At 45.9% G+C, this 22,058-nt stretch overlaps 1 protein-coding gene across 5 annotated transcripts in view; it reads right to left on the bottom strand.

Moving 5' to 3' along the window:
- The window catches only part of AP3B2 (adaptor related protein complex 3 subunit beta 2), a 49,827-nt gene extending 34,967 nt beyond the window's left edge, over window positions 1–14,860 (bottom strand). For 3 of the 5 annotated variants that reach the window (XM_058156350.1, XM_058156351.1, XM_058156352.1), the window contains exons 1-5: window positions 14,632–14,860; window positions 5,073–5,148; window positions 4,072–4,146; window positions 2,978–3,073; window positions 1,429–1,589 (exon numbers count right to left, since the gene is read on the bottom strand). In XM_058156350.1, the coding sequence (XP_058012333.1) occupies window positions 1,429–1,589; window positions 2,978–3,073; window positions 4,072–4,146; window positions 5,073–5,148; window positions 14,632–14,744 (521 nt within the window). In that variant the 5' untranslated portion in view covers window positions 14,745–14,860. Of the gene's footprint in view, window positions 1–1,428; window positions 1,590–2,977; window positions 3,074–4,071; window positions 4,147–5,072; window positions 5,149–8,402; window positions 8,790–14,631 lie in introns of those variants that run through there. The other 2 variants (XM_058156348.1, XM_058156349.1) reach the window with 1 other exon arrangement.
- Window positions 14,861–22,058: the final 7,198 nt, after the last annotated feature.

The following is a 22,058-nucleotide window of genomic DNA, read 5'->3' as shown; positions in this document are numbered from 1 at the left end:
GTGCTGTCCGAAGATGTCTCTGTGGTCATGTGGCCGGCATGACTCAATGCCAAAGGCGCACGGAACGCTGTTCCCTTCCCAACAAAGGTGGTCCCTATTTTTCTATTTGCATTTTTTACGTGCTTTCAAACTGTTAGGTTGGCAGAAGCTGGCACAAGTAACGGGAGCTCGCCCCTGTTATGTGGCACTAGGGATTCGAACCACTGAACTGCCGACCTTTTGAATGACAAGCTCAGCGTCTTACCCACTAAGCCACCGTGTCCCCATTTTTTTTAAGCACAAAAGCCCACAGTAAAATCTAGGATCACATGACACCCTCAAAAGCTTTGGTAGTCACTCCAGGGCTTCCCCCAATTCCTGACCACAAAAGGAGACAATCATTAAACACATCTGAGAAATCATGTTACGTGTCTTTCATGAAAATGAATTTATTTAATCTACCCATATTTATTTAGCTTTTACCCTGCTTTCTCGTGTATTTGTCCTTGCTCAGTTATGCTGTGGGAAGGTGCCTCCTTCATACTTTCCGAAGAACAAACATGGCACTGAGCTAGAAATTTTGCACACCCCTGTGCAAACAGGCGGGCAAAAGGATGTGAGCCAAGCCACACGGTAATACAGTATTTAGCACATGTGTGCTAGCCTCTTGGTCAATTGCTTTAGCACTTATATCTAACCGATTAGATTTAGATTTTTTAAAACCCTGAATTTATTATGTTTATAAATAACTCAAGGCAGCAAATAGATCTAATATGCCTTCCTCCTCCTATTTTCCCCACAACAACCACCCTGTGAGGTGGATTGGATTGAGAAAGAGAGGGATTGGCCTAAAGTTACCCAATCAGCTTTCATGCCTAAGGCGGAACTAGAATTCACCATCTTCTGGGGATTGGCCCAAAATCAACCAGCTGGATTTTATGCCTAAAGTGGGACTAGAATTCACAGTCTCCTGGTAATCGGCCCACAGTCAACCAATTGGCTTTCAGGACTAAGGTGGGACTAGAATTCACGATCTCCTGGGGATTGGCCCAAAATCAACCAGCTGGATTTTATGTCTAAAGTGGGACTAGAATTCACAGTCTCCTGGTAATCGGCCCACAGTCAACCAATCGGCTTTCATGCCTAAGGCGGAACTAGAATTCACCATCTCCTGGGGATTGGGCCAAAATCAACCAGCTGGATTTTATTCCTAAAGTGGGACTAGAATTCACGTTCTCCTGGCGATTAGCCCACAGTCAACCAATTGGCTTTCAGGCCTAAGGCGGTACTAGAACCCACCATCTCCTGGTTTCTAGTCTGATGCCTTCACCTCTAGACCAAGGAAGCTCAAAAGACCTTGGTTTGTGCACCCTTGCCTGCTGCCCGAATCTCTCAACTGCAGCTGCAATTGGCACAACCAAGCCATGTTTCTGAAGAGATCGCCCTTACCTGTACAGCTTAGGAATGGCGTGAGCTGCAGTTTTGCGCACATACGGAGACATGTCCGATGCTGCCTCCTTGATGGCCAACATCATGATGGGGACAATGATGGGGACACGGATGCTGGAGAGGACCCGGAGGGCGCTGGCTCGAATCAGCTGATTGGGATCCTGGAGCCAAGAAGAAATTGGGAAGGAGACCCTCAACGGCAGCCAAAGGTTCTTCCCAGCTAGATGATTTCAAGCTGACCTGATCCTGCTTTCGTAAGGACACAGGTAAACCTGTTGAAGTCGGAGGAAATCGCCTCCAGTGCTCAATGCACTTGGAAATCCCATTCCACCCCTGTCCCTGTTACAGGTCGTCCTTGACTTACGAACAGTTGCTCAAAATTACAACAGGTAACCCAAGAGCTACTTTCAACCTGGTTTTCCAACATCTGGTGCTCCCCCGTGGTCATATGACCACATTTCAGGTGCTCAGCAACCAGCTCTCATTTACAGTAATTTACACTGTTGTGTGACCGCTATTTATGACGGTTTTGCTGGCCCCTAATGAATAATGGGCTGGCTTAATGACAGACAGCTGTGTTTGATTGCTTAATTGTAGCCTGTGACTGTTGTATCGTTAAGTGTTAAATTTGTACCCTATGACTATCATTAAGTGTTGTAAGTGTTGTACCTTGAATCTTTTCTTTTATGTACACTGAAAGCATAAGCACCAAGACAAATTCCTTGTGTGTCCAATCACACTTGGCCAATAAAGAATTCTATTCTATTCTATTCTATTCTATTCTATTCTATTCTATTCTATTCTATTCTATTCTATTCTATTCTATTCTATTCTATTCCTCTCCTCTCCTCTCCTCTCCTCTCCTCTCCTCTCCTCTCCTCTCATTCTATTCATTCTATTGGTAGCAAAAATAATTGCTACCAACTTGCCTTCCATTGAGGACCTGTATACTGCACGAATCAAGAAGAGGGCCGTGAAAATATTTGCAGATCCCTCGCATCCTGGACATAAACTGTTTCAACTCCTACCCTCAAAACGACGCTATAGAGCACTGCACACCAGAACAACTAGACACAAGAACAGTTTTTCCCCGAAGGCCATCACTCTGCTAAACAAATAATTCCCTCAACACTGTCAGACTATTTACTGAATCTGCACTACTATTAATCGTTTCATAGTTCCCATCGCCAATCTCTTTCCACTTATGACTGTATGACTATAACTTGTTGCTGGCAATCCTTATGATTTATATTGATATATTGATCATCAATTGTGTTGTAAATGTTGTACCTTGATGAACGTATCTTTTCTTTTATGTACACTGAGAGCATATGCACCAAGACAAATTCCTTGTGTGTCCAATCACACTTGGCCAATAAAAATTCTATTCTTTCTATTCTATTCTATTCTATTCTATTCTATTCTATTCTATTCTATTCTATTCTATTCTATTCTATTCTATTCGCAACTACAGTCATAATTGGAAGACCTTTTATATCGGCACATGCCCTACAAGAGAGATTGTCCTCCGAGTATCTCAGTGACCAACCTTGAGTCCTCGCTGGAACGTCGAGATTGATAATAAGGCCAAATCTTGCTGTTCTTCTGCATATCGGACAAGGTAGACGTAAACCAGTTTCTTCACCTGGCAGGAAAATGGCAGAAGGATCAGGCAGGAACTGAGGACGTGGCTTATGTTCTTCTTCAGCTATCAACCTTTCCGCTTGGCGAAGAGTCGGACACGACTTAGCAACTGAAGAACAACCGCCAACATCCACAGGATTCAGGATTAAGGGGTTTGGACCAAAACAATTGCTTCCTGGTTTAAACTTGAAGTCCACAGCAGCATTAGCATATATGTCGCATGGACCTTCATTCGGAAAACAATTTGAGTTTACTAAAACTCCCTCTATTCCAGGGGTCTCCAACCTTGGCAACTGTAAGACTTGTGGACTTCAATTCCCAGAATTTCTAGGAGTTGAAGTCCACAAGTCTTAAAGTTGCCAAGGTTGGAGAGCCCTGCTCTATTACTTAATATTTACTTAGGCCAGGGGGAGGCAACCCGGGGACCTCAGAAAATGTTTGTTTCTGTTTGTTGCCCTGTGCATATAATAAAAATTACAATCTGAAAATCTAAGGGGTTCTCCACCTTGCTGAAACCCATCAAAAAAAAACTCTTGAGAGTCAAGGACATCTTGCCCTGCCCCTGGAGTGGCGTGGCTGGGAGGCATCTCCAGTTGGGATGGTGCATTGATCGGACCATGTGATGGACATGTGGGTGCAGGGGGAAGGGACTTGGATTTTCCCTTTGGGTGGGAAAAACCTGGAAGCTTTCAGATTCGGGTTTTGCCAGATGTGCCAATATGAGAGCTCCCATAAAGTGGAACTTTGAGGAACTTCTAGCCTTGGAGTTTTCTTTTCATTGGGGGTGTTACTTGGAACCCTGACATAAGCATCTTCAGCAGAGAAACACTCTTAGCGGGCTCTCCTTGGCTAAGTGTGTAGGTTGCACTAGGCTACAAGCCATAGTTTCCTAACCACACGACTGGAGTCATAGAATATAACTTGTTCCAAACAAGCACCTGCTTTTTCAGTTTAGTGCAATGTGTAGACAGAGGGAATGCATGGAACAAGACAACTTACCTCTATATTCTTGCAAGCCACGTTTTTGACCACGGCTGGAAAGAGGTCTGATGCGTTCTTGCCTCGAGCTATCATCTGGGGGCAGGACAAACAGCCATGGGATTAGTTAGTGGAGAATGCGGTGTAAGGAGCTTCCATCATGAAATGTTGTGGTCCCTTTGGACCCTTCTTGGTGATGGCAACCTACCTCTTTCTGAAAACTTTCAAACTGTGTTTCTCAACATTAGCGATTTGAGTGGACTTCAACTCCCAGAATTCCCCAGCCAGCCATGGGTTCCGGGAGTTGAAATTTACTCATCTTACAGTTGCTAAGGTTGAGAAATACTGCTTTAGATAGAAGGTATGAGATGACACATTCTCATGGTCATTTTTGGCCTCAAGATCCTGTTCATATAGAAGGCTCAGCGGTGGCTCAGTGGCTAAGATCAAAGTGTCGATCAAAAGGTTGGCAGTTCAACGGTTCGAATCCCTAGTGCCACGTAATGGAGTGGGCTCCCATTATTTGCCCCAGCTTCTGCCAACCTAGCAGTTCAAAAGCATGTAAAAAATGCAAGTAGAAAAATAGGGACCACCTTTGGTGGGAAGGTAACAGCGTTCCATGCGCCTTTGCCGGCCACATGACCATGGAGGCGTCTTCGGACAGCGCTGGCTCTTTGGCTTTGAAACGGAGATGAGCACCACCCCCTAGAGTCGGGAATGACTAGCACATATGTGCGAGGGGAGCCTTTACCTTAACCTGTTCATAAAACCTCAAAGGAGGTTTTTTGTATTTTTTTTAACAAGGAAACAATTCCCAAAGGTTGTCATTAAGTGGAGAGGGGAAAAAAAGACAGGATAACCTTCACCAAAGTCCTTCAAACCAGAGAGGAGAGGATGCTAGATCTTGGACTCAGAAGGAGAGAACCTCATGCTGGACCACAAGCTGGGTCTTGGCCATCATCTCACAATCAAAGGCTGAGTTTCTTAAAGAGATGTGACAGCAGCACTGAAGAGTTACTCACCGCCACAATCCTCTTCATCGCTTCCAGCTTCAAGGAATCCTTGTTGCTGTCCAGCATCTCCTTGAGATCATCATGTCTACAAAGAAAAACAGAGAGACGGTTGCAGGAATTCAAAACAATGGGAGTCCTGGTGTATTTGACCCAGTTTCTGATGAACTAGGTAGACTTCAGGGGCTGAATTCTCACCTGGGTTGAGCTGGGAGCTATGTCCAACTCAGTGGAGGGAGCCAGAGAAAAGAAAGACAGATGGAAGGGAAGGAGGAGAAGAGATTAAGTTCCCAATTCTAAACTAAAGAAAACCTGGAAAAAGGAAGCCAAACGTTTTTCAACCGCCATCATTTTAAGCATGCTGGCTGGGGCAATTCTGAGAATTGAAGGCCACAGAGCTTAAAGTTGAAAAGGTTGAGAAACATTGGCCAAAACGACTGGTCAATTTCTGTCCACCTTCCAAAGATGAAAGATCTTATTCACTGGGTGAAAAAGAAAGATACTCACAACACGCCAACATATTTAGGCTTAATGAAAATAACGAAGAGTAACTCTATGGCTATTCCATCCAAAACAGAATTCAACTCTCTTTCTTCCCAACAAAAAAATCTTTCAAGTGCGTTTATACAACTGGGCATATAAGCCACCATGGGGTTTGCTCAGATTTTAGCTGAAGGTTACGTGAATCCAACTAATCATGGTTAAGTCAACCAATCATTGCTGAGTTCATTCATGAATACCACAATGGCCAGGATTCAAGCAAGCAGAGCCATGGTTTGGTCAACAGGCCAGAATGCTGAGCTACAGTACAAGCTATGACTCATAAAACATGATGGCTAGATTCATATACCTTCCTCAATCCCTACCCACCAAGATAAGGGCTTATTGTATTGTGTGAACCCAACAATTGTTTCTTCGAGCTGTGCTTGCCAGGATACTTCAAAACATGGCAGAGTGAAGATGGAGGAATACAGGTAAGGCTTCTTATGACCAGAAGTTATGTTGGACCCCCAAAAGTTACTTATGATCCAGATTCAAACCTGGCCCACGGTCAACCTGGATCATATTCCAGCCCAGATTTATAGTCATTTGCAGCATTTTGCAACCACATGACCACAATTTACAATGTTTTTGCCCAAAATTGTCACTTAACTTCCCATTTCCCCCACAAAAAACGCCCCAAAGCAAACAATTAAAGGTTCCCTTAATAATCGCAGCATTAATTTCATGACCTCTGCAAAATAGGTCATAAAATTGGATGTATAATCACATGTATAACATGCTTAATGACCATCATGACTCAGAACCAAAATATCGGGCTTCATTATGGTCATAAATCAAGGCCTACCTGTAGAAGGTAAGCTTATCGGTCACACCATCTGGAGAGGAATTTGATCTCGGGGCCTTGTTGAAAGAATTTGATCTGTGGGACTTGTTTATACCCAAGCAATCCAGTCCCACAGAAGGCTGTGAAATATTTAACACCTGGTGAATTCATCCAGAGCAACAGGAAAGTGAGAAGGCAGAAACAGTGAGAAAGACAGCACTAAGAAAATGGCTTGTTTCACTGTGACAGGAGCAGGTTGCAGGAACCTGGCTTGGTTCACAGCTCAGGAGAACCAGCAAATCCAGCCAACAAGAGCTGATCCAATAAGCCACACTTAAAACCACGTTGGAGCACATCTTGCTCCAAGCTGACAGTAACATCCAAGCCAGTCAAGGAATCCTTTGCATGTCTGAATGCATTCAACAGACATTGCGATGAAACCCCTGCCCATAGACCCCCAATATAAAATGGTGTAAAGCAGTAGAAAGGGGATAATTCAACAGTAGAGGGGAAGGGAGGTGTTTGTGAAATAATACTATAGAATGGTAACGTACGGGGCCTCTGGTGGCTCAACAGACTAATGCAGTCTGTTATTAACACAGCTGCTTGCAATTACTGCAAGTTCAAGTCCCACCAGGCCCAAGGTTGACTCAGCCTTCCATCCTTTATAAGGTAGGTAAAATGAGGACCCAGATTGTTGGGGGCAATAAAAAGTTGACTTTGTATATAATATACAAATGGATGAAGACTATTGCTTGACATAGTGTAAGCCGCCCTGAGTCTTCGGAGAAGGGCGGGATATAAATTCAAATTTTAAAAAAAATTGTCCCACCTCTGGAAACGAAGCCTCAAAACGCAACCAATTCTAAGCCCATTTTCTTTTTCTTGATACGATTAATCAACTTCGAATAATTGGACACAATTGCTCTCGCATGAACGCACCCAAAATATCTGCAACAGTAAAAACACCCACTGGTGTGACTAAGTCCTAGCCCTTGTTTTATAAGCCACGCTGGCCGAGCTCACATGGTGTGTTATGACAGAGAGAGACCATGATTAAACAAGCCATGATTGGCGGACCCAACTGATGAAGGAAGTAAAACAGACCATCCTCTGAACTGATTCGGTGCGGGGAGGGGCTTCAGTAAGGGGGGCATGGAATTGCATCAAAACTCCGGATTATCCAGTTTAGAGAATCCCACTATGTATGTGCGATTTTCATCTCATCTTTCATCTCATCAAAATCATCCTGCCTCTCTCACATTAAAACACAAACCCAGCAGGGCATGTTTTGCAGTTCTCCCCTTCCCTTATGCAGAAGGGGTTAAGCTGAATAAACACCATTCAAGTTTCACCCAACACTCACAGCTTTGGTGTTTATAACGTCAGTCAGTGGTGATTTTTCCCACTAACTGAATTATCATCCGTTTTCAAGACTTCGGCAATGCCACCCTGAGCTGCAAACTACATTTGCACAAAGCTGGGATCCCACTAACTCAGGTCGGATGCTAACCCAGTTTAGCCTTCTGGGACCAACAGAGCTACCGTGCTAGGTCTTCCCTGGGCTAAGAGAGTTATGTGAACCCAACCCAACACCCCCCACCTCACCCAGCCTTTGCATGACACACAAGACTTAACCCTTTTCCTTCCGTTCTCACCACTGACCTGAATCTCTCCCAAAAGGCCAGTTTCACACAACACCCTAGCCTGGGACCAGCTGAAGGGAAGCTCCCCATTGTGAGAATAGCTGCTGCACACCCAACAGCCTCTAAGCTTAAGAGAGAGAGAGAGAGAGCGCGCACCAGCTCACTTCTCACAAGTGAAGTCTGACACGAGAGCGGCTGGGCAGACCCGGGTCTACTTGGTCCTGGGAATGCAACCCCAGGACTCAGCTGGCTGACCCTCCCCTTCATTGATTGATTGATTGGCAGGATGGGGGGAGGGGAGGGGAGGCAGGGGCGGTGGTCCCCTGAGCCAAGCCCCTCCCCCGCCTCCCCACCCCCGCAACACCATACCGGAGCGGCTGCGCCACGCTGCCCTCCAAGCTGCGCTCCTGGTGCTGCTGCTGCTGTTGCTGTTGGCCGGCGGGGGCGGCCTCTGGGTCGGGGCCCTTCAGCAGCCTCAGCTCGTCGCCTTCCAGGGTTCGGTACCAGCTCTGCGGCGCTCCATCGGGCACCAGCACGGGGCTCTTGGCCTCCTCGGTGCCCGCCGGCGGCGCCTTGACCAAATGGGCTGCGCCGGCGGGGAGTTGTTGCAGCAGCTTCTGCATGGCCCGGAGGAGGAGGAGGAGGAGGAGGAGGAGGAGGCGGCTGGGCTTCCCCCGGAGCGGCTCTCGCCACGGCCACAGACGCCTTGCAAAGCGCTGGAGCTCGCCGGCTCAGCCGCCCAGCCACGTTAGCAGCTCCGCCGCCTCGCTGGCTTTGCTCGGGCGCGGGCGGGGCTTCGGGGAGCCGCCAGCCACTCCGCTCGCAGCCGCCCCGCCCGCCCGCCTGCCGGCTGCTCCGCTGAAACCAGACGCCGCGCCGGCCGCCGATTCCACCAGCGGCAGCAGCGGCAGCCACGAAGGCGTTGGGCGCAGCGCCACCTGGCGGCCCAAGGGAGGAGCTGTCCCGGCCTGCAGCTCCAGCTGGGGTCTGCGAAGGGGCGCTGGAGTTGGCGGGGGGGGGGGCGGACCGGGAGGAGCGAATTCCTGGTATGTTGGGAAGTGGGGGCGGGGCGGGGTGGGGTGGGGGGGAAAGAGACGGCCTGTGGGTCCCGCTTAAGCAGGCTTTCCGGTGCCACTCCGCTGCTCGCAATAAAATCCCTTATGCCACCAGACTCCAAATTTTGGGCTTAGACAACTTAGAACTCCGCCGACTTCAGTCTGACCTGAGCCTAGCTCATAAAATCATCTGCTACAATGTCCTACCTGTCAATGACCACTTCAGCTTCCGACCACAGCAAGACAAGAGCACATAATAGAGGTACTCGAGGTAAACCGCTCCAAACTCGATTGCAGAAAATATGACTTCAGCAACAGAGTGGTCAGTGGCTGGAATGCACTGCCTGACTGTAGTTTCTTCCCCAAACCCCCAAAACTTTGAGCTTAAAGTGTCCACTGTTGACCTCACCCCATTCCTAAGAGGTCTGTAAGGGGCGTGCATAAGTGCACCTGCATGCCTACCGTCCCTGTCCTAATATTCCTTTTTTACTTACTCTTTTCATGTATTCAAATTATGTTTATACTTTTACCTGTTATCTTATATATGATTGACTAAATAAATAAAAATAAATAAATATTTTGGATGCCCATGCGTTTATTTCCTCCAAGCATCCTCCTTCCCTTCTTAAATTCTTCCAACCACCCTGTGACGGTGGAGATTCTCAGCCATCCAGATCCTGGTTGTTTTTCCAAGAGGCAACTGGTCTTTCTGGGGTTTTTTTTTTTTTGAAGACATTTCGCTTCTCATCCCAGAAGCTTCTTCAGTTCTGAGCTAAGAGCTGAAGAAGCTTCTGGGGTGAGAAACAAAACGTCTTCAAAGAAAAACAAAAAAGTATAAATCCTTCCATTCCCCACCATCCAGTCACAACTGATGAAGCTTCTGGGATGAGAAGCGAAACGTCCTCAAAGACAAAACAAGGAAGTCCAGTCACCTCTTGAAAACAGCACCTTTGGGACAACCACCCTGTGAAGTAGGCTAGGAGGAGTGACCGAAAGCCACGCCAAATTAACACTTGAGCTTACTGGCCATGAACTCTTTTGGGACAATAAAGTGTCTCAAAAGGCTTTTGCGCGTATACACATACAAATGGTGAGCACATGACCCCCAGAACACTGCAATCATCATTAACTACATAGAATAGAGTAGAACAGAGCAGAGCAGCATAGAATAACATAGCATAGCATAGAACAGAATAAAAGAATAGCGTAGACTACACTAGAATAGAATAGAATAATAGAGTAGAATAGAGTAGAATAGAGTAGAGCAGAGCAGAATAGCATAGCATAGCATAGAAAAGCGAATAGAGTAGAGTAGAATATATAGACTAGACTACTAAACTAGACTAGAATAGAATAGAATATAAGAATAGAGTAGAGCAGAATAGCATAGCATAGCACAGAAGAATGGAGTAGAGTAGAATAGAATAATAGAGTAGAGCAGAGCAGAACAGCATAGTGAAGAATAGAATAGAACAGAACAGAACAGAACAGCACAGAACAGCTTTATTGGCCAAGTGTGATTCTGGCAGCCTGAATTTTGACCATGTGGCTGTGGGGATGCTGCAACGGTCATAAATGGAAGGACCGGTTGTAAGTTATTTTTTTCAGTGCTGTTATAACTTCGAATGGTCTCTAAATGAATGGTTGGAAGTCTTGTATCTTAAAGCGGCTGAAGCTGACAAATACGTTTAAAGCCTTTCTCAGTAATTTTGCTCTTCCTATGAAGTCAGTTTCCTCATCCGGTCTGGCATGTAAAGAGGATGTTTGCTATTTGGCAGCAACTCCCAAGTAGCAGACCTCAATTTATTCCCCATCAACTTTCCCCACTTCTAGGCACTTCTCTCATCTTCCCCACAGTTAGTGTTTCAGGGGTCCCGGCTGCAATTGGCAGCTTGAGGGTAGGGGCCTTATTGGCTGAACAATACACAAAGGCCCTCTCCACACAACTCTATAACCCATAATGGGATTTGCTTCTCTGTGACTTCTTCCCTGAACTTAACCAACTCTAACCAAGAAACCATTATCAAGCCAACCACAGCCAAGGGACTGTCACACTGTTTTGCCTACAGCAGGAATTTCTATTTTCTTTTTTCTACACTGCCTTTTATTGCCTTGCTTTCTAAGCTTCCTTTAAGACAGAACCTTCTGTTCCCGTGTGTGTGTGTGTGCGCGTGTGTGTGTGTGTGTTTCTCTTGCATCAAAATGTCAAGAAACTGGCTGGCTGGCTGGTTTTTAGCCTGCAGCAAAAAAATAATAATGAATACAGATAAAAGGTTCAGCACCATGGACAGATCTGCAGTTCTGGGTGGCTTCCTAGTGCCGGAAATGGGAAATGAGAGTTATAGGGAGACAAAAAATGAGATGGGAGGAACGGTTTTCAGCTAAAGAACACAAAACTAGAAAGGGGCTGCAGATGCCCACTCCCCAAAAGAGGGTTCAGAAGTCCTCCCAATAATGAATTCCTTCCCTCTTGCATCCAAGAGAAGCAAGCGGAGAGAAAGGGAAGACATGTCCATTCATTCATCCAAGGAGCACGTGAGCTGTCCAATGTACCACACAGAAGTGACGAAACTATATTTATAGCCTCACTCCTAAGGGAGAAGTCTTTCTCAACCTGGACCCTGGATTTTAATCTGCCAGCCCTTCCCTTAACACACTCACACACACACATACACAAACGTAACAGCATGTCTTGTTTGGCAATGCTGGGTGATCAGGAGCAGAAAAGTCAACACATTTGGCAAATGCCCAATTGAGCAAAACTCACCTTGACACAAATTACAGAATTATTGAGCAGCTGAGCTTTTCCACTGAAGAATAAACAACCAGGCACTATGCCGGTAATGTGCGCAGCCAAGCAGAACACCCATGCAGATCGACCACGCAAGGATATATGCTGTGTGCCTCAACGTTATAACAACAACTTTCCTACTTTTAAACACACCCTACCAGAAAAACACAAGGTTTGTAACTGGCAGAAGGATTCAGTATCCTTAGGAACTCCCAACTTCCATGTGAAAGCGCTGACAAGTTTCTAGTCCTTATGGGGTTCAAAAACCAACCAAAACATTCCAACACACATAAGTTATCGTTGTTAACCAACTGATGGAAGAAATCTTGCTTCTCATGCAGGGGGACCTCAGCAAAGGAAGGAAAACATCAGAAAGCACAAAATGGGAAAAGCTCATTTTTGCATGAAACTTTTAAGGAGCTGCTTTCAACAAACAGGGATAATATGACCTGATATTAATTTAGTCTCATATCCATCCATCCATCCATCCATCCATCCATCCATCCATCCATCCATCCAAAGATTTCTTTTATTCTGGAAGAAAGATTCAGAACACATTTTTAAGGACAGTAAAAATAACCTGCCTTGATCCAAATATCATTCCAATTATTAGGCTGAATTGGGTACCAGGGGAGAAGGTACCAGGGCTACCATATCCAAGGCCACACAGCTTGTTCACATGTATTGGAAAAAGGGCCTGCCCTCAGAGACTGTCTCTGCTGACACAGCCATATCTCCGCCTTCCTGTTTATTCAGCCATGTTTTCCCTGCCCTACCAGGCCTTAGATCTCTTCATGGTATGCCAAATCACCCAGATGTGGCATATAGGCTGAGTCCTGACATGGGATTAGGGCATGGTTCACTGAACAAGCCAACACAGACTGAATTCTTACAACATGCTAAGCCATAAACCATAATTTAACTCTTGATGCACTACATGAGGTCAAAACCACACTGATTTACACAATATGCCCGGTCAGCGAAAAGATTCGATTTTTGTGACTTTTTTTTTCTTCAAACAATGGAATCAAAGCGTGATTTTCTTTATTCCAGGATATTTTGAACCAAAGGGCCTGAAAAAAGCTGGGTTATTTTTTCAGTGCTAAAACCCGCTTCAAGCAATACCACCTGTACCGAAAGGCTGTTCTCGCATCAGTATCCTATGCAGAAAACATCTCAGCTTCTACTCACAGAAATGAATAATGGCCAGTGCAAGAAACTAACATGATGACTCGATTTTATAAATGCAAAGCTGCGATGCAGAACCAGAATAAAAATTAGGCCGCTCCAAAGAGGATCCAAATATCACAAATAAAAGCTCTTGTGCGATGGCATTAACCATTATATCCAACATGCAAGTCTCCCCCAAAGCTCAGCCCCCCTCAACCTGGTGCCTTGCAAATGCACCAGGACTACACCACCCAGAATCCCCGACAGCAGAGAAACGGTACGAACCAATGGCAAGATGGGGATTTTAGCCTCAAGCCCAGGATTAGCCAAATAACCTCATTCAGAAATGTTAGGCCGGGTTTTTCTTAATTCTTCCCCATCCATTTTTCAGGATGACTGGGGATAATATTGGGGGGAGGGGGGAGCACTCCAGGAATGGACCCCAAAAATTTGGAAAAAAGGGAAATAAAAATGCAACAAAGCAACAACCTGCCCTGGGTGGCTCACACACCGAATGGGATGGAAATTGCAAGTTGCTGTACAAGTAGAAGAGAAAAACGGACAAGATTGAACATGAAAATGAAAAGTAAAGATTTTTTTCAGGTGAAAGGAGGGGAAGAGAAAAAGTATACATATATACTTTGATAGATAGATAGATATGATAGAAGGAAGATAGATAGATAGATAGATAGATAGATAGATAGATAGATAGATAGATAGATAGATAGATAGATAGATAGATAGATAATGATTTATTGAACTTCTGGATTGTCCAGAATCTCCATCTATCCAGGATAAAAATCAGATTTATATACCTCTGATATTTATATATCTCTGATTTTTATCCTGGGTAGATGGAGATTCTTTAAATAAGACAACATTCTTTGGCTCAGCAAGGCACGTCATACAGAGCCAGCTCCGAAGCTTTGGGACAGGTGTTCCCCCCGCCCCCCACCTCGCCTCCCACACTCCTTTCCAAAATGTTTTTCCTGACTTCCCAGCCAATCCTAAAGATTCTGGGTGGTCTCCCATCCCAGCACCAACGAGGTCCAACCTGCTCGGCCTTTTGGAGACCAGCCAAGGACGTTCCACCCAGGAAGGGCATCATCCCCAAAAGCCCACCTCCACCCACCCACTCCGCCGTTTCCCCTGCCGGGATTTTATTTTATTATTTTTTTTAGCGGGAGGGGAGGGAGGAGGAGGCGGCAACCCCCTTCCCGGCTGCCGGACCCCTTTCCTGACCCAGATTGGCTCGGAGGCTCCTGGCGTCATTCCCCCAGATGGGGTGGGGGGTGGGCGGGGTGGGGTGGGGGGTCTAAGAAGCGTCGCCAAGGAGCAGCCGAAAATCTGGGCCATCCTTTGCAAAGCAGGGACCCATTAGCCGGGTTGAGGATGGCGCTGGGGGGGGGGGGGGCGAGCAGAAGAAATCAGTCCCACCTCCCCCCCCCCCCACCCACCCACCGGTGCTCCGGGGCCGGGAGAGGCCTGGGGTTGCAACGCTGCGCCCCCACCCACCCCGGTCTCTGGATCGCGATCGGGGCTGCGCTCCCGCCTCCCTCCCTCCCCCAGGGGAGAGCCGCACCTTTTGTAATCCGAAGAGAAGATCCCCCCGCTGGCCGGATCGTGCCCGTACTCCGGCTCTCCCAGGCTGGACGAGCCGCCTTTCTCCTCGTTGTAGGCTTGGCCGGAGGACATGGCTGCGGCCGGAGGCAGAAGGGACGTCTGGGCCGGCCTGCTCTGCCTTGGCTTGGCTTGGCTTCCACGGGGGACGCGGGCGGCGCGCCCCGGCAGCAGCAGCGGCGGCGGCTCTCGCTCTCTCTGGATGCGGCTGATGTCAGCGGCGCGGGGGAGCGGCTGCTGCAGCCGGGCTAAGAAGCGCCTCCCCGCCCCTTAAAGAGGCAGGACGGCTTGCAAAGGCTCGCACCTCCCCCCACCCCTCACCCACCCACCCATCCGTCCAACCGGTGAAGCCAGCCCTGGACTGGGGCGGGAAGAGGGAAGAAGCGCTTGCCCCACTTTCGGAGCTTTGCTTGGTTTGCAAAGAGGGCAGGACTCAGCCTTGGGGCCTATAAGCCGGGATGGAAGAAGGGTGGCAGTGTGGTTAGGGAGCCCATGGTGGTTGATTCGGCAAGCCACGATGGGCATCTTGGTGGCCCAGTGGTTAGAATGGAGTATTCCTTCCTTCCTTCCTCCCTCCTTCCTCCTGCCCCCCTCCGTCCTTCCTTCCTTCCTTCCTTCCCTCCCAGTGATTAGAATGCAGTATTGCAGGCTAACTCTGCCGGCTGCCAGCAATTCAATCCTGACCGACTGAAGGTTGACTCACCCTTCCAGCCTTCCGAGGTCAGTCAAATGAGGACCCAGATTGGTGGGGGCAAGAGACTGACTGTAAACTGCTTAGAGAGGGCTGCTAAAGCACAGTGAAGCAGTATATAAGTCTAAATGCTATTGCTATTTCCTTCCTTCCTTCCTTCCTAGTGGTTAGAATGCAATATTGCAGGCTAACTCTGCTGCCTGCCAGCAGTTCGATCCTGACCAACTCAAGGTTGACTCTGCCTCCCATCCTTCCGAAGTGGATAAAATGAGGACCCAGATTGTTGGGGGCAATATGCTGATTCTAAACCGCTTTAAGAGGGCTCTAAAGCCCTGTGAAGTGGTAAATAAGTTTAGAATAGAATAGAATAGAATAGAATAGAATAGAATAGAATAGAATAGAATAGAATAGAATAGAATAGAATAGAATAGAATAGAATAGAATAGAATTATTTATTGGCCAAGTGTGATTGGACACACAAGGAATTTGTCTTGGTGCATAAGCTCTCAGTGTACATAAAAGAAAAGATACATTCATCAAGAATCATAAGGTAAAAAACTTAATGATAGTCCTAGGGTACAAATAAGCAATCAGGAAACAATACCAATATAAATATAAGCCTGAGTGTTATTTCTATCTTCCGCACATAAAGCGAGGGGCCGGTGTGCTTTGCAAAGTCTTTGGGGGCGACAGGCGAGAGCTGAGTTAGTCCTTGTTTTGGAGGGAAAAGAGAAGGTTGGATGCCAGGCGTGGAGGATAATCTAAGGGTTTTGCACAGAAAATAGTCATCCTTTCTTTCTCAAACATTTGCTTTGTTTTATGGATCCCTTCAGTGGAAAGTCCCGGCATTCACTCTAACCTCAGAAATGCAGAACCGGTGTTGTTATTTCCCTAAACGGTCTTTCAGACAAACTTCCTTTCTCCTGCTAATAGAAGGAAGAGAACTTGGTCTGATTTCCAGGACACTGTTAAAAGTAGATTTGGAGTAGAACGGACAATCAGCTGTTGTCACCAACCTTTCAGACCTCAAGGACCACTAAGTTCACAATTTTAAATCCCGTGGACCACTAATATGATCTGTTTAATAACCGGCTGGGTGGGCATGGCTAGGTGGTTATGTGACTGGGTGGGCATGGCCAACTCCTCGCCTCCCCGCCCAGGGTCCTTAGGGCCCCAACAGGAAGCAGTTGTTGGAGTTAAGCAGCCACGATGAGAAAGAGTTGGCAAAACAGCTCAGTTCAAATTGGATCTGACAAAGAAGGAGGCTCAGTAGAAGCACCTCACTGAGGACTACGAACATAGGCTTTTCAAGCAGAGGGAAGACCTGCGGGAGTGCAAGGCCAGGTACTGGCGCCTGGAGGCTCAGCAGGCTGAAATGGTCAGCCAGTTCCAGGCCATGATGCAGTCCCACTGGAACAAGGTCCTCCAGCTCTTCCCTCCAGCCTTCACCCAAAGCCCCGCACCAGGAGGCCGAAGCAGACCCCAGGTCGGAATTTCTGTCCCCCTCTGACCCTCACAAAAAGACCTCAAAGGGGGAGAATCTGCAGCAACACAAACATTCATTACATGTACAGTATTTTAGCCCAGGGGCCATAGTTTGAGGACCCCTGATTTAGTGCAATATAAAAAGTGCAAATAATTTTTCTGCAGCCCACTAAAATTTTCTCATGGACCACCAGTGGTCCATGGACCACCAGTTGGTGACCACTGGCTTTTGGTGTTCACTTGGGAAGTTGGCCTGCACTCATTGTGACAACAACCGTGGCCTTTTAAAATTTGTTTTGGAGTGTCTGTTGCTAAAAATACGTTACCTTGACCGAGGCCAACTCTGAATGCTGTTTTTATGATTTTATTGCTGGTTTCAAGATATATATATCATCGCCAAGATACTCTCAACCTTATACAGGAAAAGACCCGAATACGCCAAGACTTACATATAGATAGATAGATAGATAGATAGATAGATAGATAGATAGATAGATGTATATACACACAATGCAAATCTAATATATATTGCAATTCCAAATTAAAACAGCAGAGGGAGCCACACACCATTACTGGTATTTCTACCAAGACCTTTTGGCTAATCTTTTCATGCCAATAAACCAGTGGAAAATCTACAGCCTGTAAATATGAACAAAACATACTTCGAAGGTAATCCAAGAAGAAGGCAGAAAGTGCATCCTCTTTTTGGACTCAATCATTTCATCTTGCATATGGGAATAACACAACTAAACATTCTTTGTGTTCCATTTTGGAGAATTGCTTTCAACTCTAATAGTTGCCAAAACGTATCTACATTTTTAGAAGCATTTTGTGCTATAAGCAGAGGTGGGTTGCAGCAGGTTCTGTGCTGCAATTTTCTGCGCAAACCCCTTAGATTATCCTCCGCGCCTGGCATGCAACCGTCTCTTTTCCCTCCCAAACGAGGACTAACTCAGCTCTCGCATGTCGCCACCAAAGACTTTGCAGAGCATAAAGCCTTGCTTTATGCCTGGAAGATAGAAATAACACTTAGGCTTATATTTATATTGATATTGTTTCCTGATTGCTCATTGTACCCTATGACTATCATTAAGTGTTGTACCTTATGATTCTTCATGAATGTATCTCTTCTTTTATGTACGCTGAGAACATATACACCAAGAGAAATTCCTTGTTTGGCCAATCACAGCTGGCCAATAAAGAAATTCTATTCTATTCTATTCTATTCTATTCTATTCTATTCTATTCTATTCTATTCTATTCTATTCTATTCTATTCTATTCTATCTTCAACCAGGATTGGATGGTGAGCTTGAGTAGACTCTGATGCAACCACGCTTGGGGGGAAATTAATTATTTATTCTACCAACACATGGAGAATAAAGAGAGAGAGAGCTTTCCAGTCGTTTGACTTTCCCATTGCTCTACTTGCATTTCCTGGGGGGGGGGGCTTGCCAGATGACTTCATTTTAAGTCTCTCTCTGCTTAATGGGGTTAACTAAATGATTTTGAGGGGCAAAGGATGGCCTTATTCTTTAAATACTTCAATGACAATTGGATTGGCTTCAGGCAGTGATTATTGGCCTAATGACAGATGGTGGGCCAAGCTAATCCACCATCTCTCTTCCCCCTCCTCAAATCCCCACTGGAGAGATGGATTTTTTTTTCCCCCTCAACTGAGTGGACTCAAGACCAAGGTGCAAAGACAGCATCCGAGTCAGCCGTTCTCCCAAGGAAAGACCAAGGTATGGGCTGCTGCTTAACAGACTTCACAATCTACAGTAGTGGCCAAAATTGTGGAAACCTTTTGGGAAAAGTGCGTTTTTGAGGTTTGATGGCTAATAACACCACTTTTTTTTTTTTTTGACGTTTCAAGACAATCCTATTCTACTGCTGGAATGGCCTGGGAATAGCCCAGACCTGAACCCAACTGAAAATCTATGGAGCCGACTAAAGAAACTTGTTAATCAGAAGCGACCCAGCAATAAAACCCAGTTAATAGAAGCCATCCTTCAATCTGGGTTTCACATGATAACAGCTGCAGAACTCAAAGACTTGGTTCACTCCATGGGAAGATGTGGTAAGGCCATCATTCATGCTAAAGGTTACCCAACCAAGTATGAACTGACATGGTGATAATTTTTGCATAGCTCCTTTTTTCTATGGTGATAATTTTTGTATAGCTCGTTTTTTTCTACGTGTTTCACTTTTCTTCTTTATACTGTAACTGCTATTCTAATAGCAAACCCTTCATAAAAGTTATTGCATTACATTCTTGTAATTAAAATGTAAATGTAAATGTAAATGTAAATTACATTCTTGTAATTAAATGTAAATTGCATTACATTCATTGATTAAATTATCTTTCCATTGATATATAATTTTATAGTAACTGCTCCAAAAAAAAAGTGGTGTTATTAGGTAGTTTTAGAAAATACACTTTTCCCAAAAGGTTTCCACAATTTTGGGCACTACTGTAGTGTATCTAGGTTTTCACTGCCTCATTCCTCTCTTTCGTCTTTCCCAGTATGATGCATTCTAGATATGACACCCAGAAATATGGCACACTTCACTTAATCCTCCAAGGCAGGGGTCTCCAACCTTGACAACTTTAAGACTTGTGGACTTCAACTCCCAGAATTCAACTCCCAGAACTTCAACTCCCAGTATTCTGGGAGTTGAAGTCCACAAGTCTTAAAGTTGCCAAGGTTGGAGACCCCTGCTCCAAGGAAAGATTGAAGGCAAATGAGGTCCAGGTTGGAGAAGAACATCATGGCTTCAAAATCTAAGGGACTGGTTCGGTCAAAACTCAACAGCATTTTGTTGATAAAAATAGGATTGCCAACATGATCGCCAATGTCCGATGACAGATATGGCACAAGAAGAAGAAGAAGGAGAGAGATGTCCTCTCATAATCACTAGCCAGCATGACCAGAGCGGTTAACGCCAGCACAAGAGAAACAATTGGTCCACTTCAGATCGCTCAACCCTGTGACCTCAACACAAGAACAGATTTAACAGATTAACAGAGTTGGAAGGGACCTAAGAGGTCATCTAATCCAACTCCCTGCTCAAGCAGGGGACCCTACGCCGTTTCTGACAAATGGCAGTCCAATCTTTTCTTGAAAGTCTAAAGTGATGAAGCTCCCACAACTTCCGAAGGCAACTTCTGTTCCATGGGTTGATTGTTCTCACTGTCAGAAAGTTCCTCCTCATTTCTAGGTTGAATCTCTCCTTGGTCAGTTTCCATCCATTATTCCTTGTCTGGCCTTCGGGTGTTTTGGAAAACAGCTTGACCCCCTCCTCTCTGTGGGAATAAAGCAAGCAGCGAGGATTTCTTGATGCTTGCAACCATTTCATGAGTTCCCTGCTCTCCAAAGCAGGAATCTCCAACCTTGGCAAGTTTAATCCTGGTGGACTTCAACTCCCAGAATCCCCCAGCCAGCAAAGCTGGCTAGGGAATTATGGGAGTTGAAGTCCACCAGGCTTAAAGTTGCCAAGGTTGGAGACCCCTGCTCCAAGGAAAGATTGAAGGCAAATGAGGTCCAGGTTGGAGAAGAACATCATGGCTTCAAAATCTAAGGGACTGGTTCGGTCAAAACTCAACAGCATTTTGTTGATAAAAATAGGATTGCCAACATGATCGCCAATGTCCGATGACAGATATGGCACAAGAAGAAGAAGAAGGAGAGAGATGTCCTCTCATAATCACTAGCCAGCATGACCAGAGCGGTTAACGCCAGCACAAGAGAAACAATTGGTCCACTTCAGATCGCTCAACCCTGTGACCTCAACACAAGAACAGATTTAACAGATTAACAGAGTTGGAAGGGACCTAAGAGGTCATCTAATCCAACTCCCTGCTCAAGCAGGGGACCCTACGCCGTTTCTGACAAATGGCAGTCCAATCTTTTCTTGAAAGTCTAAAGTGATGAAGCTCCCACAACTTCCGAAGGCAACTTCTGTTCCATGGGTTGATTGTTCTCACTGTCAGAAAGTTCCTCCTCATTTCTAGGTTGAATCTCTCCTTGGTCAGTTTCCATCCATTATTCCTTGTCTGGCCTTCGGGTGTTTTGGAAAACAGCTTGACCCCCTCCTCTCTGTGGGAATAAAGCAAGCAGCGAGGATTTCTTGATGCTTGCAACCATTTCATGAGTTCCCTGCTCTCCAAAGCAGGAATCTCCAACCTTGGCAAGTTTAATCCTGGTGGACTTCAACTCCCAGAATCCCCCAGCCAGCAAAGCTGGCTAGGGAATTATGGGAGTTGAAGTCCACCAGGCTTAAAGTTGCCAAAGTTGGAGACCCCTGCTCCAAAGAGACTAGAAGCGACAGCTAACTCTTCTCTGAATTAACCCACCACACATCGTTCACTATGGATTGATGATTGCATCTCCCATTGATTAAGCCGGGGTCAAGAGGCCCTCGCTGTCATTCAAAGGGGATGTATGGCCACAGATGGAAAGTCTGATGGGTGACAGGCAGATATTAGCAAGGCACAAGGCCAGGGTCATAAATGCTGAATGGGACATAACCTCTTTGCCTCAGTCAAGAGAATCAATACAAGATTCAGTCAAGAGTCTTCCCTAAAATCTGTCTTTCTTTTTTTTTTTTTGAACCATTTTTTTTTTTTTAAAAAAGGAAGTATAATGATCAGAAAATTCCTTCCCAAGTTGGAAGGTTGATGGTATGCCACAGTTGCATTACTCAGGGCGGTCGTTTTCCATCTCCATCAAGAGCCACAGATCTCATGGAATTAAGCTGGAGCATTATGGAGGGAAGGCCTGTTTCATCTCCAATGTGCTGACACCAGCATTTAATTCAGGAGCTGATCCCCTCCCCCCGCGCCACCGTCCTACTCCTCCACTCTTCCTTCTCCTCGGCGTCAGTGACAGTTACGTAACAGGTTATGACAGTAACCCTCAACCTGACAGCCTCGCACATTTTGAGATTTGACAGCTTTGGCTTTTGGAAATAAAGACTAATGCTCTTTTGCAAGCAGGTGGAGCTCAGGGCTGCGAGAGATTAAGCATCGGAATTCCTTGCCTTTGAATTGTCTTGGCCGAAGCTCTGAGTTTTGCAGCTCACCACATTTGAATGCATCTTATAACATAACATAACATAACATAACATCAGAGTTGGAAGGGACCTTGGAGGCCTTCTAGTCCAACCCCCTGCCCAGGCAGGAAACCCTACACCATCTCAGTCAGATGGTTA

Source organism: Ahaetulla prasina, chromosome 13 (assembly GCF_028640845.1).
Source record: "Ahaetulla prasina isolate Xishuangbanna chromosome 13, ASM2864084v1, whole genome shotgun sequence".
NCBI classification, from domain to species: domain Eukaryota; kingdom Metazoa; phylum Chordata; class Lepidosauria; order Squamata; family Colubridae; genus Ahaetulla; species Ahaetulla prasina.
Note: the sequence above shows the minus strand (reverse complement) of the source record. Positions and strands in the feature narration are given on the sequence as shown.